The following is an 18,458-nucleotide window of genomic DNA, read 5'->3' as shown; positions in this document are numbered from 1 at the left end:
ATTAATATTAGCCCGGTCTCTGAACTTGAAAACACGTGGCTGATTATTAGTGCATCATAAGTCAGAATCCAGGTACAACCCCAACAAGGAGACGCTCTTATCACAGTTTCAGACAATGAAAAAGAGGAGGGTACTCCTCTGCTTTTATCACCCAAAAGAAATAGAAAAAGGTACTGCATTTCAACCGTTGGATTGAAATGATGTGATATTTCACGTAAATATATTGAATATGAAGTGTTAAATGAGTTCCGACCCTAGTACAGCTGAGTAGTACGGATCCGGTGCTCAGGTGCTGACGTTCTCTTTCTTTCAGATAATCTAATCCCTTTACGAAGGTGTGTTGTCCTATATAAAATAGGAAAGGGCATAGAGGAAGGACTTGATAATGATTTGTTTTTCTCCCTCGAACGAAGAGTGAGGAGAGAGAGAGAGAGAGAGAGAGAGAGAGAGAGAAAAGAGAAGAGAGACGCAATCGATTGAGAGAGAATCCACCTTCGATTCAGAGTCCTTCAGGGGAACATAAAGAAGCGCAGAGACAGAGAGAGAGAGAGACCCAACTCGAGCGAAGTGCGAAACCTCCTTTCTGAAAAATCGATCGGACCCGCTCTTATCAGGTAGTCAGATAATAGGTTTTCTTTATTTATTTCTATCTTCTTCTTCTTCTTCTTCTTCTTCCCTGACTCAAACCTACCTTACTTTATCTTTGTCTCCTTATGTAACTCGATTGAACCCTAATCCGTAGTAAGTTGTTCATGTTTCTATTTCTATTTTGCTCGGCTGTTTGATATGGAAGCTTTGTTTTATGCTGCTAGGGTCATTGGATTATGATTTACATGCTGAGTATGGGTTTGGGTTTTTTTTTTTTTTTCATAGGGACAATGATTAAGCTTTTTAAAGTGAAGGAAAAGCAGAGAGAAATTGCTGAGAATGCCAACGGAAGGCCACCGGTAAAGAAACAATCTGCGGGGGAACTGCGCTTGCATAAAGGTTTCTTTTTTCTTACAATTGGACTATTGTTTCATCTGTTCCAAAAATTTGTAATTGGGAAAGTTTGTTTAGTTGTGGTAGAATAGTGGATGTTTAATTTCAGTTTTGAATGAGTTTTGTCTTATATGGTTAAAGGAGAGGTATTGTTTGGTTCTTTGGTTTGCTGGAGCTTGTTCCAGAAGTTCTTGTGCTCAAACGATTATGAATTGGTTCAGGACAACATTTTAGATCTCTTTAAAGTGTTAGAATGGGATTTGTGTTGTTCTAAATGCATAATCAGAGAATTCAAGTTATGGATTTTCAATTAGCAAAGTTTCCATTTTGATTTTGAGCTCCATTCTAACTTGAATTTACTTACAACTGCTCCTTCGTTTTCGATAAACTTATCGAGTTACCATACTTAATGCTTTGGCCATATAAACAAAGAGAGGGGGAGCGGTGTTAGAGTTCATGTAATATGGGTACTTTGGGTATTGGTTTATTATCTTGTATTGTGTTTTTACCTTACCTCTTTTTCTTTTGTGTGTTTGGTACCCTTGGAGGTGCAAACCTTGAGTTTTCTTCAACAATTTGGCTCTCTCCACCACCACCTCTTCATAAATAGGGGAACTTGAAAGTTTCTAAGATCCTCTTCAGATCAGCACGAAGGCTTCTCTCAAGTTGTCGAGCCTTTCTCTCCTTGTATCAACTAGGTTGGGGGTGGGGACTTGCAGAGCTCCTCGAATTTCAGCTAATCTATGACAGATAAATCATGCTGCTTCAAGGTCAGGAATTCTTCCTTTTTCTTCAGTCTCAAAATGGTGGGGAAATACTTCTTGTAGAATACCACCCGGCATCTGGCTCAAGTCAGGGGTTTGCAATCCTTCTTCAATGCGGTGCGCATTTCCACCAAATCATCCGCCTTGCCTTGGAGTTGGTATGTGGCATACAATGCCCTTTTGTGCATCTGTGAGGTTAAGCAGAGTGAAGTTCTTTTCTAGCTTCCAGAACTAGTCCATTGCCTTCAGAGGGTCAAGAGCATCCCCTTTGAAATTTGAGGGTCTAAGTATTTGGAACTGCTCAATAGTGCGGGTTGTGTCCACCATGATGGAACTTGTCAGTGCATGGACAAACTAGTGACCATGAGCAGCAAGAAGCCCATTATGATGCTTGATAGACTTTTAGATTTGAAAAATGAACATAGGAATTTTCTATCAATTGCATTTAGATTTGATAGTTGGATGTTGTCTATTGCTTCTATGTTAGCTCTTATGTTTGTTGAATGAACGTATAAGGTTTGTTTAGATCCTCCAACGGCTGTGGGTGAGGTTATATATTTACCCTAAATTTGATGATACGTTGCCTGATAAAACTTCCGCATAGTTAGAAAAGGATGCATGCTTGTTTGAAAATCAAATACAAGAAAATTTTAGCCAACTTTTAGACACATGTTAAGTTAGGAAACCAATCGGGAGATCATCTCCGCAAGGGTTGTACTCTTACCCTTATCCCAATTTTGGGTTGTCACACTACCAATGACTTTGACAAAACTATAGCTCTTTGCATTGAGATGCAATGGCAACCTTGGTGATGCAGAATTGAGGAACCGGTTTGGCACTTCGGGCAATCTCAACCGAGACGAACCGGCTCCGATTGGATTTTTGAGATCAGTAGGATATTTTATGATTTACTTTATTTAGCAAATATTGAATTATTTGAGAAGATATGTAATCCTTTATTTTAGGTAGCTGTTACTCAAGTAAGGAGTTTCCAATTTAAGTTTTATTTCGTTTCTAACTTTATTAGTTAGACTAAAGAAGGAATTAGAAGTTGCAATTTCAGTTTTAGATTTTAATTAGGTAAGTTTTAATTTCAGTTTAGTATAAAGAGACATGTAAAACCCAATTTCTTAGACAAATTTTGAGAATGAATTGAATTGAATGTTTTGGTTCTGGGTATGGTACAAGCCTAGGTCATGTGACATCCTCAACCCCCCCCCTCCTTTGGTGCGATATCTTCTCTTCTCCCCAGCAACTCTGAGTTCTCTCAAGGATTTCTTCCCTTTCTCTACTAGCCCTCCATCAAGTTGTATCAGAGCCGAAGGATCCAATTCCTTTCTTCACTCAACCTCCTTTCTTTCCCTTGAGTGTGTTAAAACCCTTATTCTCCTTTCCACCCTATTTCTGTTCTCAGCCGAGGGCTGGAAAAAAAAGAAAAAAGAGATCTGCTGAAACCCAACCCACCCCTGTGCCTCTTCAAGCATAACACCCCACCGACCCATTCCATTCCGTTGACCTTGATTGAAACCTTCCCCTCGTCCTAGGTTTCTGCCAGTAAAAAAAAATAAAAATAAAAAGGGTTGAAGAAGAAGAAGAAGAAGACAAGACGAGAGGCGAGAAACAGAGACCTAGTCCATATCCCATTATTTTCTATCTTCTTCTCCTGCTTTTCCCAAGGTCAGATTATGCTTTCTCCTTTCATGCGCATACTCTTTACTCTTCTATTTTTTTTTTTTCTCTCCAGTATTATTCTTCCTTGTAGCAGTTGACTGAGTTTTCACATGTTTGGACCAGATTTTTGTGTTGTAGTAAACTCCCAAGACATCCCATCAATTTCCCTAATGGTTGGCAGTTTATGCCTTCTTAGACATCCTGTGGCAACCCATTCTTGCTTGGTTTCCAGTTTTCTGCTTGTTTCTATTTCCTAACTCACTTGCTAATTTGTCCTCACTTCTAATTCTATTCTTAGTTTCTATTTTAATATTCACTTCACTATTCTATAATTTAGCTGCTGTTTTCCTGTGGTAACTGAGTCTGAAATCCTGTTTTGGTAACTTACTATTCTGGTACTCCCTTGATATATCCAAAATCTGTCTGTTGGATTAGCATCCAACTTTGCTATCGTCATCTTGGCCATTCGATCAGAACTTGGACCCCAACGGAACCCCCTTGACAAGGTTGCTGATATTGCTCTATTGGAGGGTTATTGAGAGACCAGCTGTTCTATATCTTTGTAGGCTATTGGTTCAGTGGTTCCCAACTTTAGGTAATTAGGTACTTAGGTATAGGATTTTAAGTATCCGTAAGTAACAATAATTATTGGCTGATATGTATAGGTATCGTTGGGTATTGATACGATACTTATTTAAAAAATATATATATCAGCTGATAGTTTGATACAGTCCGATATAGGGTGATATGGCCCAATACGGTGCAATACTGGTAAGATACACTTGATACGCCTTCTTTAAACCTGCAAAACAGAAATTGTGAGAGAGATGTTAAACTGAGAGCAACCATAGGCCTTGCAAACTTATTTTTGTTATCTTTGATATGAGTTGGTGGAAATCATCTGATATAAGAAACGATTATAATCTTCAGACTCTTCACCATTTCAACAAGTTTTGGGGATTTACAGTGCACAAATCATGGATCAAAATAGATTTGGGTGAAAAAGTAGAAAATTGTAGATCTTTTTTTTGGGTTATGCATCACTAGATTAGGTGAAAACTACTTCAATCCTTCATCAATTGCTATGTATTTACATATTGTATAATGTGTTTTATGGTTCAAAATTGTATTTTGTATTTATCATAAGCACATATCATGCATTTTTATTGTAACAACTGGAGGGCAGACTCCACCTGTTTATTGCCAATTTGTAGTTAAATTTAACTATTCAGATGAAGCTGCTGCTCTCAATTATAGAACTTGAGACGAAGGTTCATTTACCATGTCCAGTTATCAGGAATTCACCTCACCTTGACCCTTTTGATTCCCAATGAATGGGTGCTGATGATTCAAAATTGTATTTTGTATTTATCATAAGCACATATCATGCATTTTTATTGTAACAACTGGAGGGCAGACTCCACCTGTTTATTGCCAATTTGTAGTTAAATTTAACTATTCAGATGAAGCTGCTGCTCTCAATTATAGAACTTGAGACGAAGGTTCATTTACCATGTCCAGTTATCAGGAATTCACCTCACCTTGACCCTTTTGATTCCCAATGAATGGGTGCTGATGAAGCTCGCTCTCCTTTTTTTTTATGGTCTCCCCCATAGTGTTCTAGTCAGTCATCTTGTTATCTTCATCTTGGCTATATTTGTTATGTTTTGTCTTTTGATTGCCTAATATTGTGCTTCATTGTGTTTATTTGCTGTAAGGGATGCAGTTGGTCCGGGCTGGGCCCGGAGGTGTGACCAGCTCGAACTCGGGCTCACACATGCAGGACCGACCCCAGTCAAGTCAGGCCCAACTCAGCCCACGCCTGGAGAGAAAGCCCAAGCTCAGGGCGGGCTGGGGCCTGAGTTTTCTGCATTGTCTTGCTTACAAACACCAACAAATATTTTAACCACGTCTTTTTTCTAAAGATTCAGCATCAGAAGTTCAGAACATTATATTTTTTTATATAAGATATCACTAGATAAGGCTATATCTAATCCATAACAAATTGTCAAATTTCAATATAAAACACGAATAAAATGAATTTACTTCAATATAAAATTTTGCAAAATAATCAAAAACAGTAAAAAACAATTAGAACTGAAAGAGCATAACCATAGTATCAAGCAGTAGCACACAATAGCAAGAACCAATATACTTATTCAATGGTTGATATCATATGTATATACTAGGTTTTAACAAAGAATCACAGATAGATCACTGAGGTTTTTTTTTCTTTTGGTTGAATAAATAATTCATTACTAAGAGGAAGAGAAGGTGGGAGGGAGGAATATACAGCCCCGAAGAGAAAGAAAAAGAGCTAAAGAAGCCCAAAAAAGGCAGCAGGGCTAGTTAAAAAGAATCTAAGAGAAACAAAAAGCAGGAGACCAAAATGATACATCAAGGTTGGGGGAGGGGGTCTGGGGAAGGATGGTTGTGGAGTGCAAACCCCAGGGCACAAGAATAAGCTTGTTCCTTGGGGAATCTAACAGGCCAGCAAGGGAGAACATGAAGACATGATCAAGGAAAGGTTATATATATATATATATATATACCCGGTACTTAGTACATCAAGTATGTGTATCATAAATGCAATTTTTTTTTGGGCAGATAGTGGAGGCAGGCTTCAAGTGGGCTGGGCGTAGACGCGTAGTCCAAGGCCTCAACCTGACGCCCGGCCAGGCCTGGCCCAACCTCGGCTCTATATATTCTGCCCGAGCCTAGATAATTAAGGGCAGGATCGGGCTTTTTTGGGCCCAACTTGCACCTCTAATTTGGTGCCTCTTTGAATCTTATGAGTCAATCAAACTAGGACAGTGACATGGTATCAGGGTATTTCTTGACCACCCTTGTTGCCTATCGGTTTTTGTTTACCCCGTTGTGCATTAAATTTGTCTACCATCTAATGATCCACTTATTTAAAAATCTTTGGATGCTTAGGCACCCTTTTTTTTATTTTGGTTGCTTTTTTTCTTTAATTGTAGCTGTGATTGTGCTGACTAATGAACTGTGAATTTAAATGGTTTATTCTTTCATAACCTAGGGAAGGAAATGCGAGCTTGATGTTGACCGTATAGTTTTACTGTGGTGGAATTGCAGTCCTCCCCTTTTGTTTGTTCTTTTACAGTACCCTCATTCATAGGTACTTGGTGTCAAATTTATTGTCATCCTAATTTCTAATATAAGTTTTTTTTTTGGCAGATGTCACTGAACTGAACCTACCCAAAACAACTACCATATCATTTCCCAATGGCAAGGATGACCTGATGAACTTTGAGGTCACCATTCGACCTGATGAAGGATATTATTTGTAAGTTTTCTTCTGCCTGGGACTCTATACATAGTTTCCAAGGAACCTAGGCAATGCTTTGGCATCCAGGCGCCTTGCCAACTATGGACGATTATGTCCAGGCCCTTTCCAATGACTTGGGTCACCTAGACACCATGACAACTATGGGTCCGTAGCTTTGAATGCGGCAGCTTGTCATCTAGCTTCTGTTTAATTTTCTGTCAAATTTGTACCTTTCTCTTAAAATTGGGAATGAAAATTTGTCCTGCTCATTGTTATATGCAGCGGTGGAACATTTTTGTTTACTTTTCAAGTCTCTCCAATTTACCCTCATGAGGCACCAAAGGTCAAGTGTAAGACTAAGGTAGGCCTTCACTTCTAGTTTATTTACAATGGCCTTTTTGTTTCGCTTCTTTGTAGCACTTACTCTTTTAGCCTTATGGTATTGTGATCGACCATGTTCCGTCCAACTCTCATTCAGGTCTACCATCCTAATATTGACTTGGAAGGAAATGTCTGCCTTAACATTCTACGTGAAGATTGGAAACCGGTCCTCAACATCAACACTATCATTTATGGATTGTATCATCTTTTCACGGTACTGCTTTTTTCTTGATAGGCCCTCCTGATTTTTTTTACGTCTCTAAGATGCTGACAATTGTGTTTTCTGTATGCAGCAACCCAATCATGAGGATCCCCTCAATCATGATGCAGCCTCAGTTCTGAGGGATAACCCAAAGATGTTTGAATCCAATGTTAGAAGGGCAATGGCTGGTGGCTACGTGGGCCAGACTTTCTTCCCTAGGTGCCTGTAGCCTTTGTTGGTATAACAATTGACAATGTGGTAATATTATGGTCAAGGGTCTAAGGGTTGTAAATTTGGTTGGAAGGGCATTGTTTCTGTTACCCATTGGTTTCTTCAGGAAAAAGAAGTACAGATCAGTCCAAATGAATCAATGGGAAGGTGCTTGTATGTTGCTATATCTTAATGACTTTCTTTGTGATATTGGCTGGAAGACATGTTTTTTATTGTTTTGATGTGGAACAATAGTTGAACTTGGGAACTATACTTGCCCTAGAAGCTACTTGCTTAATTTCTTTCTATTTTTGCATTTTTTTACTTTATCCCCACCCCCCCTTTTTTTTTTTGGTCTGGTTTGCTGATGCTGCTATCATATAGAGTCAAACATGAAACTTGGCAAGTATCAGTTATTGGTTATAGCCAAATTTGGACAGCAACATTGGCAGTGACTGGTCTTTTTCTTATTGAAGATGATTGAACAATGCAGGGAGCCAGAGTACATATATGACCAATCCTTTGGGTGAAGTTGGAAATGATCTCATCACCCCTTTGGGAGGCATTTGTGAATCACAGTGCGACTGGTAAAACTCTCTCATGGGAGATGTTTCCAGTCGTAACTGTGGGAACTGCCTGGGGTTGGGTGAGAACAAGTTCTTACATGCTTTAGTGAGGAGTCCTGCTGTGACTTGGGAGAGCCCTCCCCCTTAGTGGAGTAACCAAGAAGAAAGATGGACGGAAGTTAGCCGGAGTTGCAGTGCTGTATTCGTCAACAGTTGATAGCTCTTCTTAGCAGAAAAGAGAGGGAAAAGAGAATGGAAAGAAAAAGGGAGGATTGAAACCTGAGACCTGGAACTAGCAGCAAAAGAAGTGGAAATAGCAGTTATGAGGTATGCAATCCAGTGATTTATCTGCAACTTTTTCAGGTTTAAATAGCCAAAACAAGATTCGTATAATTTAGTTGGGATGAGGCTGACTTGAATTTCAGAATGGAAGAAATGATACATTAAACCTTATTACATTTTATTTAAACTTTAATTATCATGTTCTCGTATTACTGTGTGAGACCCTCGTGCAAGATAGGCTAGCAATCAGGTGGTTTTGAGCAGAATATGGTAGTAGTATGTCAAGTCAAATATTGAGAGTGATTACTTTTATGTCACAAGCATAATGGATCGATTTTTTTGTTTCTTTTGTGGTTTTTCAAAAAGAATGTGTGCTGCGGGGCGTATAGGGTTGAGAGCTGAGTTCTTTTCAGCAAGTCAATGATGGATCTATTCAGTTGTCCTTGATTCTGATCTTTTCATGTGGATAGTAATTGGCTGTTTGGTGTTATAGCAATCTCCATTTATTTTATCTGAATCCATAGAAATCAGATTATTTTCTGTCATTCTAAACCCAAACCTGGGGTTCTTATTCAAAATGTCTTAAAATGGATCTCTGATCTCACTCTTTCGCCAGCATCAAACTTATCAACCAGTGTTATTTCCTGTTGTTGATACATTCGGGGAATTGATCCTTGCAATCCAGCCCTGCCCATCTTTGGATGGCTTGAGCCTTGTTTTTGCTGCTTGCTCCTGGGTAATGAAGTTGGTTGGGCATTTGGTATCTGATGCAAAGGACAATTTATTTTTATCGAAATGGATTATGGAATTACAGGAAGTCAAGTTGAAGCAGAAGCCCAGAGCTTGTTACAGGGACTCAACATCGCAGCAGATTGAGTGGTACCTAGTGAAGGCGGCTTGGATGTGCTCAGTTTGCTCACTGAGTTAATTCCTAAGCTGGAGATTAAAGTTTGGCCAGGGGATTTTCTGTGTTGATATTTCTTCCATTTTGGGAGAAAGAGCGCTACCCTGCTGGCAAAGCAAATGCCCAGACATGACAAGTGGTGTAAGTGGGTGGCTAGAAAAGCCAGAGGAGAGAAACTGCGGAGGCCAGTTTCTAAGGAGATAAATAATGTTTTATGTTTGGTAAATTAATTTACTTTTTATTTACATAAATAAAAGGTAGTATGCCAAGGAAATTGGTCCAACATGAACCTGTTCAATCGTTAATGTGATGAAGGGGGTGAACCCAATTCTAAAAATCTTAAACCTATCACTCTCTAACCTCTCTCCAAGAGGTCGAGCTGATTTAAGATCACATTTGTGTATTAGTATGTTTTGACGGAGGAGCACGTTTATAGGTTAGGCTATGTTTGTTTATCATAAAATATTTTATGGGATTTATTAAAAATCAATATAAAATTATAAAAGGATTAGGAAGAAGGAATTATTTTTTTATTGATACAAAACACAAAAAGTTGTAAAAAAAAAATCCGTTCTAAAAACTCAGGATGTTGATCGTTGGTACTATTGTGCACGGTTGCATGCGTGTCTGCATTGAACCTTCCTTGGTGTGGGCATGGCCGCATGATGCTGCACACAACTGCGAGCGTGGTTGCATGGTGCCAAGATGGCTGGGTATAGGTTGCGCATTATGTGTGCTTTAGGATGTGGGACATTTTGTAGCTAGTTGATGCGTGTCCTTTTGAACACCTTGGTTGCGACTTCTTGATATGCTTAAACTTGACAAGCTATCTAGTGGCCATGCAGGAGCACACAAAGGTACCTGGAGGCATGCACCCATGGAGGACTTTAAGGCAGGGACTCATATCCTCTGCGGCTGGCAGTGAAGATCTAACGGCTGAGAGGTCATGGCATATATCTCAGTCGTTCGATGTTCACTGTTATTCACTGACTTCCCATAGGCGATTTTTGTGCGATTTTTCAACCCGTGCGGACTTGTGGTAGACAATAATCACTCCATAATGTGGTTGAACTTTTTTTTTTTTCACTGAATCATGTTCAAATGTGTTTAATAGTAATTTTGGAAAACTTGTTGAATTACCAATTGGAATCATGAAATTCTAGGGATGGGGAGTAATTGGATTTCCCCCAACTCCATTCACCAACCCTGTCACGAGAAGAGATGGGTGGCTCTGGAGAGTCTTCAACAGTCGCACCCAATTGGTCGGTACAGGTCCCAATCTAAATTTTAATGCACTCCTTTCACGAAGCTTGGAAACACTGACATGACTCTTCCCTCTCTCCCTTTCACATGAAGCACATAAGAAATGAACAGAGCGGGGTCTAGGGGTCTAAGGATCAAGAATGTCAGTTGTTAGCTGTGACCTCTACAAGTGTAAGTGTGAATCAAAATGATGCAAGAAAGGCACCTAACCCTTTTGAGTTAATGAATGTAACAAGACAGTTAAGACCCACCTTAGATTGTGGAACTCTTTTTCTTTCTTTGCTTGGGTGGTAGTCATTTTAATTCCTTTCTTTTCCTATGATGCCTACGACTCCAAATAGAGAGGATCCACCCAACATGAAAATATACAGTTAAAATCGTCTTGTCTTCGAAATTAAATGGAGCAACAATAAATTCAGCTTTTAGTCTTTGTATCTCAAATTAATGAGGTTGACTACAAAGATCTATACAAAATAAAGTAGAAAAAGTTGAACCCAAACCGAATAGGAGAAATGAAGAAAAGACGAAATGATAAAAAAGAAGTAAAAGAAAGATGAAAATAAGAGGAAATAGGCATAGCCTAACAACTAAAGAGAAATTTAGCTAAATAGGATCAACTACATGAAAATCCTCATCCTCCAATAGACTAGGGTTAGGCCTAAACTATGAATGTTATTCCTTGCAAATTCTCTTATGGTCATTTTAAGCTTACCTATGGATCTTTTGGTTCTTTCAATCGTAATTAGACCGGTACTTCTCTTTACTGGGGTGTCCTTAGACCTCCATTACACATGATCATACCACCTCAATCTACTTTTTCAGAGCTTATAATAAATTAGGGGGAAAAAAAGGGTAATTCCCAAATCAACTCTAATGTATTGAGAGAAAATTTATTAGATAGTTAGATATGTGTAAAATGATCCCCTCCCATCACATTCTGAAACTTGAAACCATGGTTAAATTCTATAAAGCAGTAAAAATTCCCTTTATGATCAAAATAACATTTAATGTACCTATAATAATTTAATAAAATACATAATCTTTATTTCAAATAATTTGGGGATGTAGCTCAAATGGTAGAGCGCTCGCTTTGCATGCGAGAGGTACAGGGTTCGATCCCCTGCATCTCCATCTTAACTTATTTTATATTATATTTTGTTGTTTTTTCTAGTTGGGTTTTTTTCGGTTGGGTTTTTTTCATATTTTGAACCACTAGGCTGGGCCAGGCCTGTCAAAGACTTTCCGTTGTGATTGGCTTGACCCTATCTATATATATATATATATATATACTAGTAAGAAATACATGTGCAAATGCACGTGGGAACAAAAATGAGTAATATTAATTCAAAGTTTCATTTGTTCTCTTATGTTGAGAGAGAGAGAGAGAGAGAGAGAGAGATGAAAATGCATGTGAGAACATAAATGAGTAATTTTAAATCAAAGTTTCATTTGTTTCTCTTACGTTATGTGTGTGTGTGTGTGTGTGAGAGAGAGAGAGAGAGAGAGAGAGAGAGAGAGATTTTCCATTTAAATTTTTAGAGATAAATCAAGAATGCAACAACTTAAATTTATAGAAATAAAAGAGAGATTATTTGAAATAGAGTATCTAAATCTCCTACATTTGTAACATAAGTTTAAAATTTAAAAATAAAAGTATAATTGCAAATAGCATGGATTGTCTTTTTCCGGCAAAATTGGAGGCAAATCATGATATAATTGTCCTTGAGCGCTAAAGGTATATATACCATCTTTTCCATTTGCAAGATCTTTGTCGACATGAACTCCAAGAGATGTGAAGGAAAATATACTATTGTAAGCACGTATATATCTACGGAATTCAATGGCTTCAGATATTTGAGAAGTAAATAAAGTATATAATTCATCTGGAACCGTTGTAGATGCCAAAACAACATTTACATTACAACAACAGAATGAAGGTGGTTCATATTCAAATTTCTTTGCTCCACAATGGGTACATGGAGGTACTTTTTTAAGTACATGTACTGTAGAATTTTGTGGTTCAAATACTCCTGTGTCCCAAAAAAAAAATAATAATAAATAAAAAAAAATCAAATTAATCTTAATAATTTTTAAAATATAATTATTCTAATACTAACCTTTCAAACCAGATGGTTGATTTTCAAAATTTTCAGAATTTGAAGATGTAGAACTTGATTCGGCAAGTTGGGCTTTCAGTAGCCATGCCTGATTTTTGTTTCTTTTATTTGTATGCAGGGTTTCTCTAATGGTCCTTTTATTTCCATTGTATCTTTGACGTTGAGTGTCAGTTGCTATATATTTTGGTGGCATAGTGATCTAATAAAGGAAAGGCAATTGAGTTACAATTTGAACAAGCCTAGATTTTAAAAAGTAAATCTATTGGAAGTAAACACTATGCTGAATGGGGGACATGTTTAAGGTTATAGACCCTATATATGGAATTCAAATAAAAAGGTAATCGAGAAATCCATACCATACCAACTTCACAGAAACAACAAGAAATATATCAACAACCTGGACAAAAAGATTAAACAAATTAGAAAATGTGAGAATGTTATACCAAAATAAAAAAAAATTTGTGCAACAGGACATTTAAATTAAACCCAAGGAATTTTCATTCTTAATAACAGTTTAAGACTCTCAAAAGAGAAAGAAATACAACTTGAGAGATGCTTACAGTAGATTTAGGTAGCAAGATTGCACATTAAAGCAGGATATAAATAAGTTCTAATAATTGTAAGAAATTGAAGATGAAATAAAACCCCAATCATAGGTCGAGAGAGAGAGAGAGAGAGAGAGAGAGAGACCAAAGGATTAAAGTATCGGTATCGGTCGCCGTATCGATCGACCAAAATTAAGATACGTATCGGAAGGTATCGTATCGTATCGGAGATACACTAAGATACGCTAAAGATACACACATAAATGGATAGAAAACATTTTTTTACACACTTTTGCATGAAGAATTTGTTAAAAAAAGCTATTGATAACATGTATTATGCATAAATACTAAATTGAGGGTATCGTACTAAGAATTCAAGGTCTGTAGTTGTCCCATAAATGTAAGATCCTTGTTCACAATCTTGATTTCCACTTTAGTTAGAGAGAAATATGGCTGACAGCAACTTTGGAACAAAAATCCTTTAAAAAATCGTTTTTTTCTGAAAAATTACCCATATTGGCAATTATATGACCGTAGCGCCGATACGTATCGATACGTACCGATATATTTATCGATACTCACCGATACGTGCTGATATATACCGATACGTACCGATCGATACATACCGATACTCACCGATACGTACCAATACATACCGAAACGTACATTTTACCTCAATTTTATATTTTTCATAGAGTCGTATCGAGGCATGTTGTATCATATCGATGTGTATTAGTGGTGTATTGATGCATATCGGTATGTATTGTAGGATATATATTGATACGAAATGATTTTAAAAATGCAATGTATCGTATCGGTGTGTATCGTATCGACCGACTAAATTTAAGATACGTATCGGAGGGTATCGTATCGGTATCGGAGATACTTAAAACCATGGAGAGACCAAAAATATCACAGCTCACAACGTCTATGACGACCAAAGACATTGTCTTTGCCAAAATGGAGGAGAGGAAAAGGAACAAATTTCAGTCCTAAACAAGCTTACGATAAAGGGCTTCAACACAGAGACGGTTCAAATGAAAGAAAAAAAAAAATACAACTTCTCATTAAGCATTACAAGAGAAGAATCTCACTGAAAAACAAGCTCTCGAGGATTAAAACAGAGCCATCCAAAGATCTTCCACCAAAAGATTCAAAACCCAGAAACAGTATAGCAACAATCAGAATTCCCAAAACAAGGAACCAACATATCGTACTGAAATTTCAAAACCAATAGAATACTTCAACAAAAAACAAATGAAAATCGAAGACCTTCAATTAAAGACGCATCAAAACCAGAAATTCAATTACAGGGAAGGGGACACATTCAGATTTGATTTTACCTTTGTATATCCAGGGTTTTGTATGTTGAATTTGGCGATGATGAAGGAATGGCCACCAGGATTGATTGGAGGCGGCAACACACTGGAGAGAGCAATGCTAAGTAAAAAAAAAATCAGGATCGATTGCGAAAAAACTTTCTTCTCACCGGAATTCTAAAAAGACCCAATTGCCAACATTTGAAATGTCTCCCTCTCTCTCTCTCTTATTAAGAGAGTACCTTGAATCGATTGCGCGAAGGCGAATCGAAGCAATCGAAGTATGAAGATGGAGAAAATTGAAGGAGCAACTCGTGTGCTGAAGTGAGTGATCTCTGATTGCGTGAAGATGCACTCGACGAAGGCGAGGCAGGGGATACCAGGTTTGGTTGTTTAACGTTTATTTATCACTATATTTAGTTATAGTAATTAAATTTTAAAAGATTTACAAGATCTTTTATTTTTGGAAAAAATAGATGCATTAAAGATTTAGAGAAAATGGAGGATACCAAAAAAGAATAGAAACAATAAGGTATATGAAAAAAGTGATAATGAAAGATTTACAAGATCTTTTATTTTGGGGAAAAATGGATGCATTAAAGATTTAGAGAAAGTGGAGGGTACCAAATAGAATAGAAACAATAAGGAATATGAAAAAAATGATAATGAAGAATTTAAGGTATTTAAATAAATAAGAAAGATAAAATAGTCCAAGGAATAGAGTTTCAAAAGAAGAGAGAGAGAGAGAGAGAATCGTGAGAATTCTTTTGGTAGAAAGGGGGTTTAACCGTATGAGAGTTGGAGATTATAAGGAAACTAATTTTTTTTTAAAATATTTTTTATTGATAAAGAAGTTAAACGAAATTAGAAAAGCAATTGAGAGGAGAGAATATAGAAATATATAGATTTGTTTTAGTAAAAATAGAAAGAGATAAAATATAGCAAGATAGTGAAGAGAGAAGTAAATTAATAAAGAAAGAATATAATAAAAGATGAGAGAGAGAGAGAGAGAGCAATATATAATTTTTTTTTTTTTAGAAAGATATGGATTAATATAATTTTTTTTTTTTTTTAGAAAGATATGGATTAAAAGAGAGGAACGTGAGAGAGGGGAGGGAGAAATTTTAGAAAGATTTTTTTTTGTATTATGAAAATTCTTCAAAATATATATTTTTTGCTTTTCTCTTAAAAAAGATATAGATTTTAAGAAAAAAAAAGAGACCAACTTAAGAGAACGTGTGAGAGGGGAGGAAGAAAAGGAAAGTGGGAAAAAAGGAGGGAGAGATAAGGAAAGGGATGTGATAGGAATAAAGAAACTAAAATTTAGAAAATATATAAATATTAAAAAAATATATATAAAAGGTACCAATAATATCAAAAAAATAAAAAGAATTGACTAAAAAGATAATGAAAAAGTTGATGTATTTAAATAAGTAAGAGGGATTAAAAAGTCAAAGAAAATATTAGCCACGAAACATGAGTACATACTTTTATATAATAGTATGATATGGTCATCTTCCATCTGTAGTATATATATATATATATATATATATGTGTGTGTGTGTGTGTATGTTTTTATTTTAATTTTTTGTTAGACTTTAATAAAATTAATTACTAATGATAATGATGAAAGTAATTAATTCTTACTAATTTTGCTCTTGTATTTTTTTTTTTTTCTTTTTTATCTACGTAGTCATTATCCTCTATCTATATCCTCTATTTCTTTGAAAACAGATAAAAGTCACTTCTCATCAAGATTTTAAAAATCGGATAAGATCAATTAGGATCGTTTGGACTGAGATAGTATGAGCTGCGATCAATCCTCAATATCGATCTGTATCAATCCACTTAAGGTCTAAAAATAAAATGATCCAAAATACCAATTTCTTTTATCATCTGATTCAATTCGATATCAACTGAGCTCACTCCCAAATTTTAAAACCTTCATTAGAAACGTGATGGCAGTAGGTCATGTTAGAGTGATTTGACATAGTGGCATCATATTGGTGAGGCACATGGTGACATTGGTTGACGTGGATACTTTATTGCATTTTTTTATCATTAATTTGAATGGCAGTGATTTAGAGTCCCTGTCAAGTTGATGTGTGAAAATTGTTTGCAGGCGTTGCATCGGTGAAGTGAATATCAGATGGCTGTGAATCTCTTGAAATGCATACCTAGATACTCTTAATTGTTCAATATTTATTGCGCACCTCACCGCATGTAACAGTGGATGTGGATTCACACCTCCCACCCCTCATTCACCTTGTCAACGTGAAAGTGGGGTTTTCTATCACTCACTCTTCATTTTTTTTTTTGGTAACAGGTTTTCCATCACTCACTCAAGGTGGCCAATCATACTGCAACACTATGTCCCTAACAGCCCTTTATCCCACTCCCACCTTGAGCATCATGCCACATCTGAAAATATTCTTTGAGGCAATACATGTTCTGACATCGCTTCAGCTTTTTTTGTCAAATTTTTGTCACCTCTGTTTGGTTATTAGGAAAATTATAATTAATGAAAAACTTTTATCTTAAAAAAAAATAAAAGATAATAAATAAAACTTTTATAATATTTATTTTCACATGATTATATTATTTATATCAAGTTATATTTGGTCAGTAAATTTCATTTTACTTTTCATCAAATCTCTTGAATTTGGAGGATGAGTTTCCAATGTAGTGGCAAGCACCTAAGTGGATGGGTCATAGTATAAGTCCAAGAAAGATTGCTGGTGCAACCTTCCGACCCATATTTTCTTGAAATATGATTGTACTAGGTTAGCAGTCAGTAACAAGTGTGACCTCTCGTGAGTCCCTTATTTGGCTCTTAGTGGGATCTATTTGGCCCCAATATGGGTTTTGCAAAAAAAAAAAAAAAAAAAATCTCTTAAATTTAAAACTAAAATATAAATTAGGAAAAAATTATATCTAAAAAATATCATTATTAAATATGATAAGAAATTTAAATAGTTTATATGATCATATGAAATTGTGAATTAAAAAAAGTTAGATTGAAATCTTTTACTTTTGTTCCATTAAATTTCCCTTCCAATGAAGGCATCAATCTCTTGAATTTAATAAGGGTGGAAGTTAGGTATACCGTCAGTTTTCTTAAAACTAGTAGCTCAATCAATGGGAGAGTTGAATGGGTGGGAGATAAAGAATTTTTCTTAGAAAAAGATATTGACCCGGTTTGTTCGTGGGTCTCCCAGTTGGGGAAAGTATAGATCCATTATGATTAGGAATCTAGCTGGTCCGAATTCTATAAATAAGAAGTTTAACCACAACAAAGCAACAAATACATATTGAAATGACTGGACTACATTACATAATGTATAGTGCAATCCCATCAAAAGATGCATCATTATGTTGAACCATCCTACTTCATAACCCCAAGATAACTTTTCCCCACTGTGGCAATGTGGGAATTGGAAGGGGAGTTGTGAGCGAGATCATGACAATCTCCCCCACCCAATCCATGGGATATGAATCATATGATTGATGTTGTTTATCTGAATGTTAATTACGAAATTAAAGGTTAATCTGAATATTTTAAAAAGCTACTGGAGTAGGAAAGGTCGAAGTTTTTGCATTATTGAGGGTATCAGAAAAGAAGTTTTCATAATTAAAGTTTCGATCAACTTAAGAAGGCCCTTTTGGTATCGTTTCTGTCCCAGAAACACCGTTTCGTGTCAAAAACGAAAATTTCAGTTTCTGTGTCGAAACGCAGTTTTTAAACGAAAAAATGGTGTTTCAAAATTTCAGATTTTTATCGGGAATTTTTTTTTTTTCTTTTGTAAAATGGAACGAAACTGGGAAGACGGAACTCCATTTTGGAGTTCCGTCCAATCTCGTTTTTTTTTTTTCACTTTTTGTTCCAAAAAAACAGAAACGGACCATAAGTGCACCAAACAGAAGATTCCGTTTTTTCATTCCAATAGAACGAAAAAACTCCAGA

The 18,458-nt window shown here is 36.3% G+C and overlaps 1 protein-coding gene, 1 long non-coding RNA gene and 1 other non-coding gene across 6 annotated transcripts; 2 read left to right on the top strand and 1 right to left on the bottom strand.

The window, feature by feature from the left end:
• The first annotated feature begins 375 nt into the window (after positions 1-375).
• LOC122087140 (NEDD8-conjugating enzyme Ubc12) lies at positions 376-7,804 on the top strand. 3 transcript variants are annotated; one of them, XM_042656148.1, is made up of 7 exons: positions 409-452; positions 538-614; positions 874-987; positions 6,615-6,723; positions 6,988-7,066; positions 7,184-7,300; positions 7,380-7,804. In XM_042656148.1, exons 3-7 carry the CDS (start codon positions 879-881, stop codon positions 7,515-7,517), a joined length of 552 nt encoding a protein of 183 aa, XP_042512082.1. In that variant the 5' UTR covers positions 409-452; positions 538-614; positions 874-878; the 3' UTR covers positions 7,518-7,804. The 3 variants fall into 3 exon arrangements, with proteins under 3 accessions (XP_042512081.1, XP_042512082.1, XP_042512083.1); XM_042656149.1 differs by having other exon boundaries at positions 420-444; XM_042656147.1 differs by having other exon boundaries at positions 376-614.
• Positions 7,805-11,571: 3,767 nt separating this feature from the next.
• On the top strand, positions 11,572-11,644 carry TRNAA-UGC. The gene has a single exon. It is a non-coding gene; the product is annotated as a tRNA-Ala (tRNA).
• Positions 11,645-12,318: 674 nt separating this feature from the next.
• On the bottom strand, positions 12,319-14,869 carry LOC122087141. Of its 2 annotated transcripts, XR_006142671.1 has the most exons (4): positions 14,519-14,869; positions 12,987-13,027; positions 12,631-12,829; positions 12,319-12,543 (listed from the first exon to the last, which is right to left on the bottom strand). It is a non-coding gene; the product is annotated as an uncharacterized LOC122087141 (long non-coding RNA). The 2 variants fall into 2 exon arrangements; XR_006142670.1 differs by having other exon boundaries at positions 12,631-13,027.
• Between the last annotated feature and the right edge of the window lie 3,589 nt (positions 14,870-18,458).

This window comes from Macadamia integrifolia, chromosome 8 (assembly GCF_013358625.1).
Source record: "Macadamia integrifolia cultivar HAES 741 chromosome 8, SCU_Mint_v3, whole genome shotgun sequence".
NCBI classification, from domain to species: Eukaryota; Viridiplantae; Streptophyta; class Magnoliopsida; order Proteales; family Proteaceae; genus Macadamia; species Macadamia integrifolia.
This window is presented reverse-complemented; position numbering and strand designations above follow the sequence as displayed.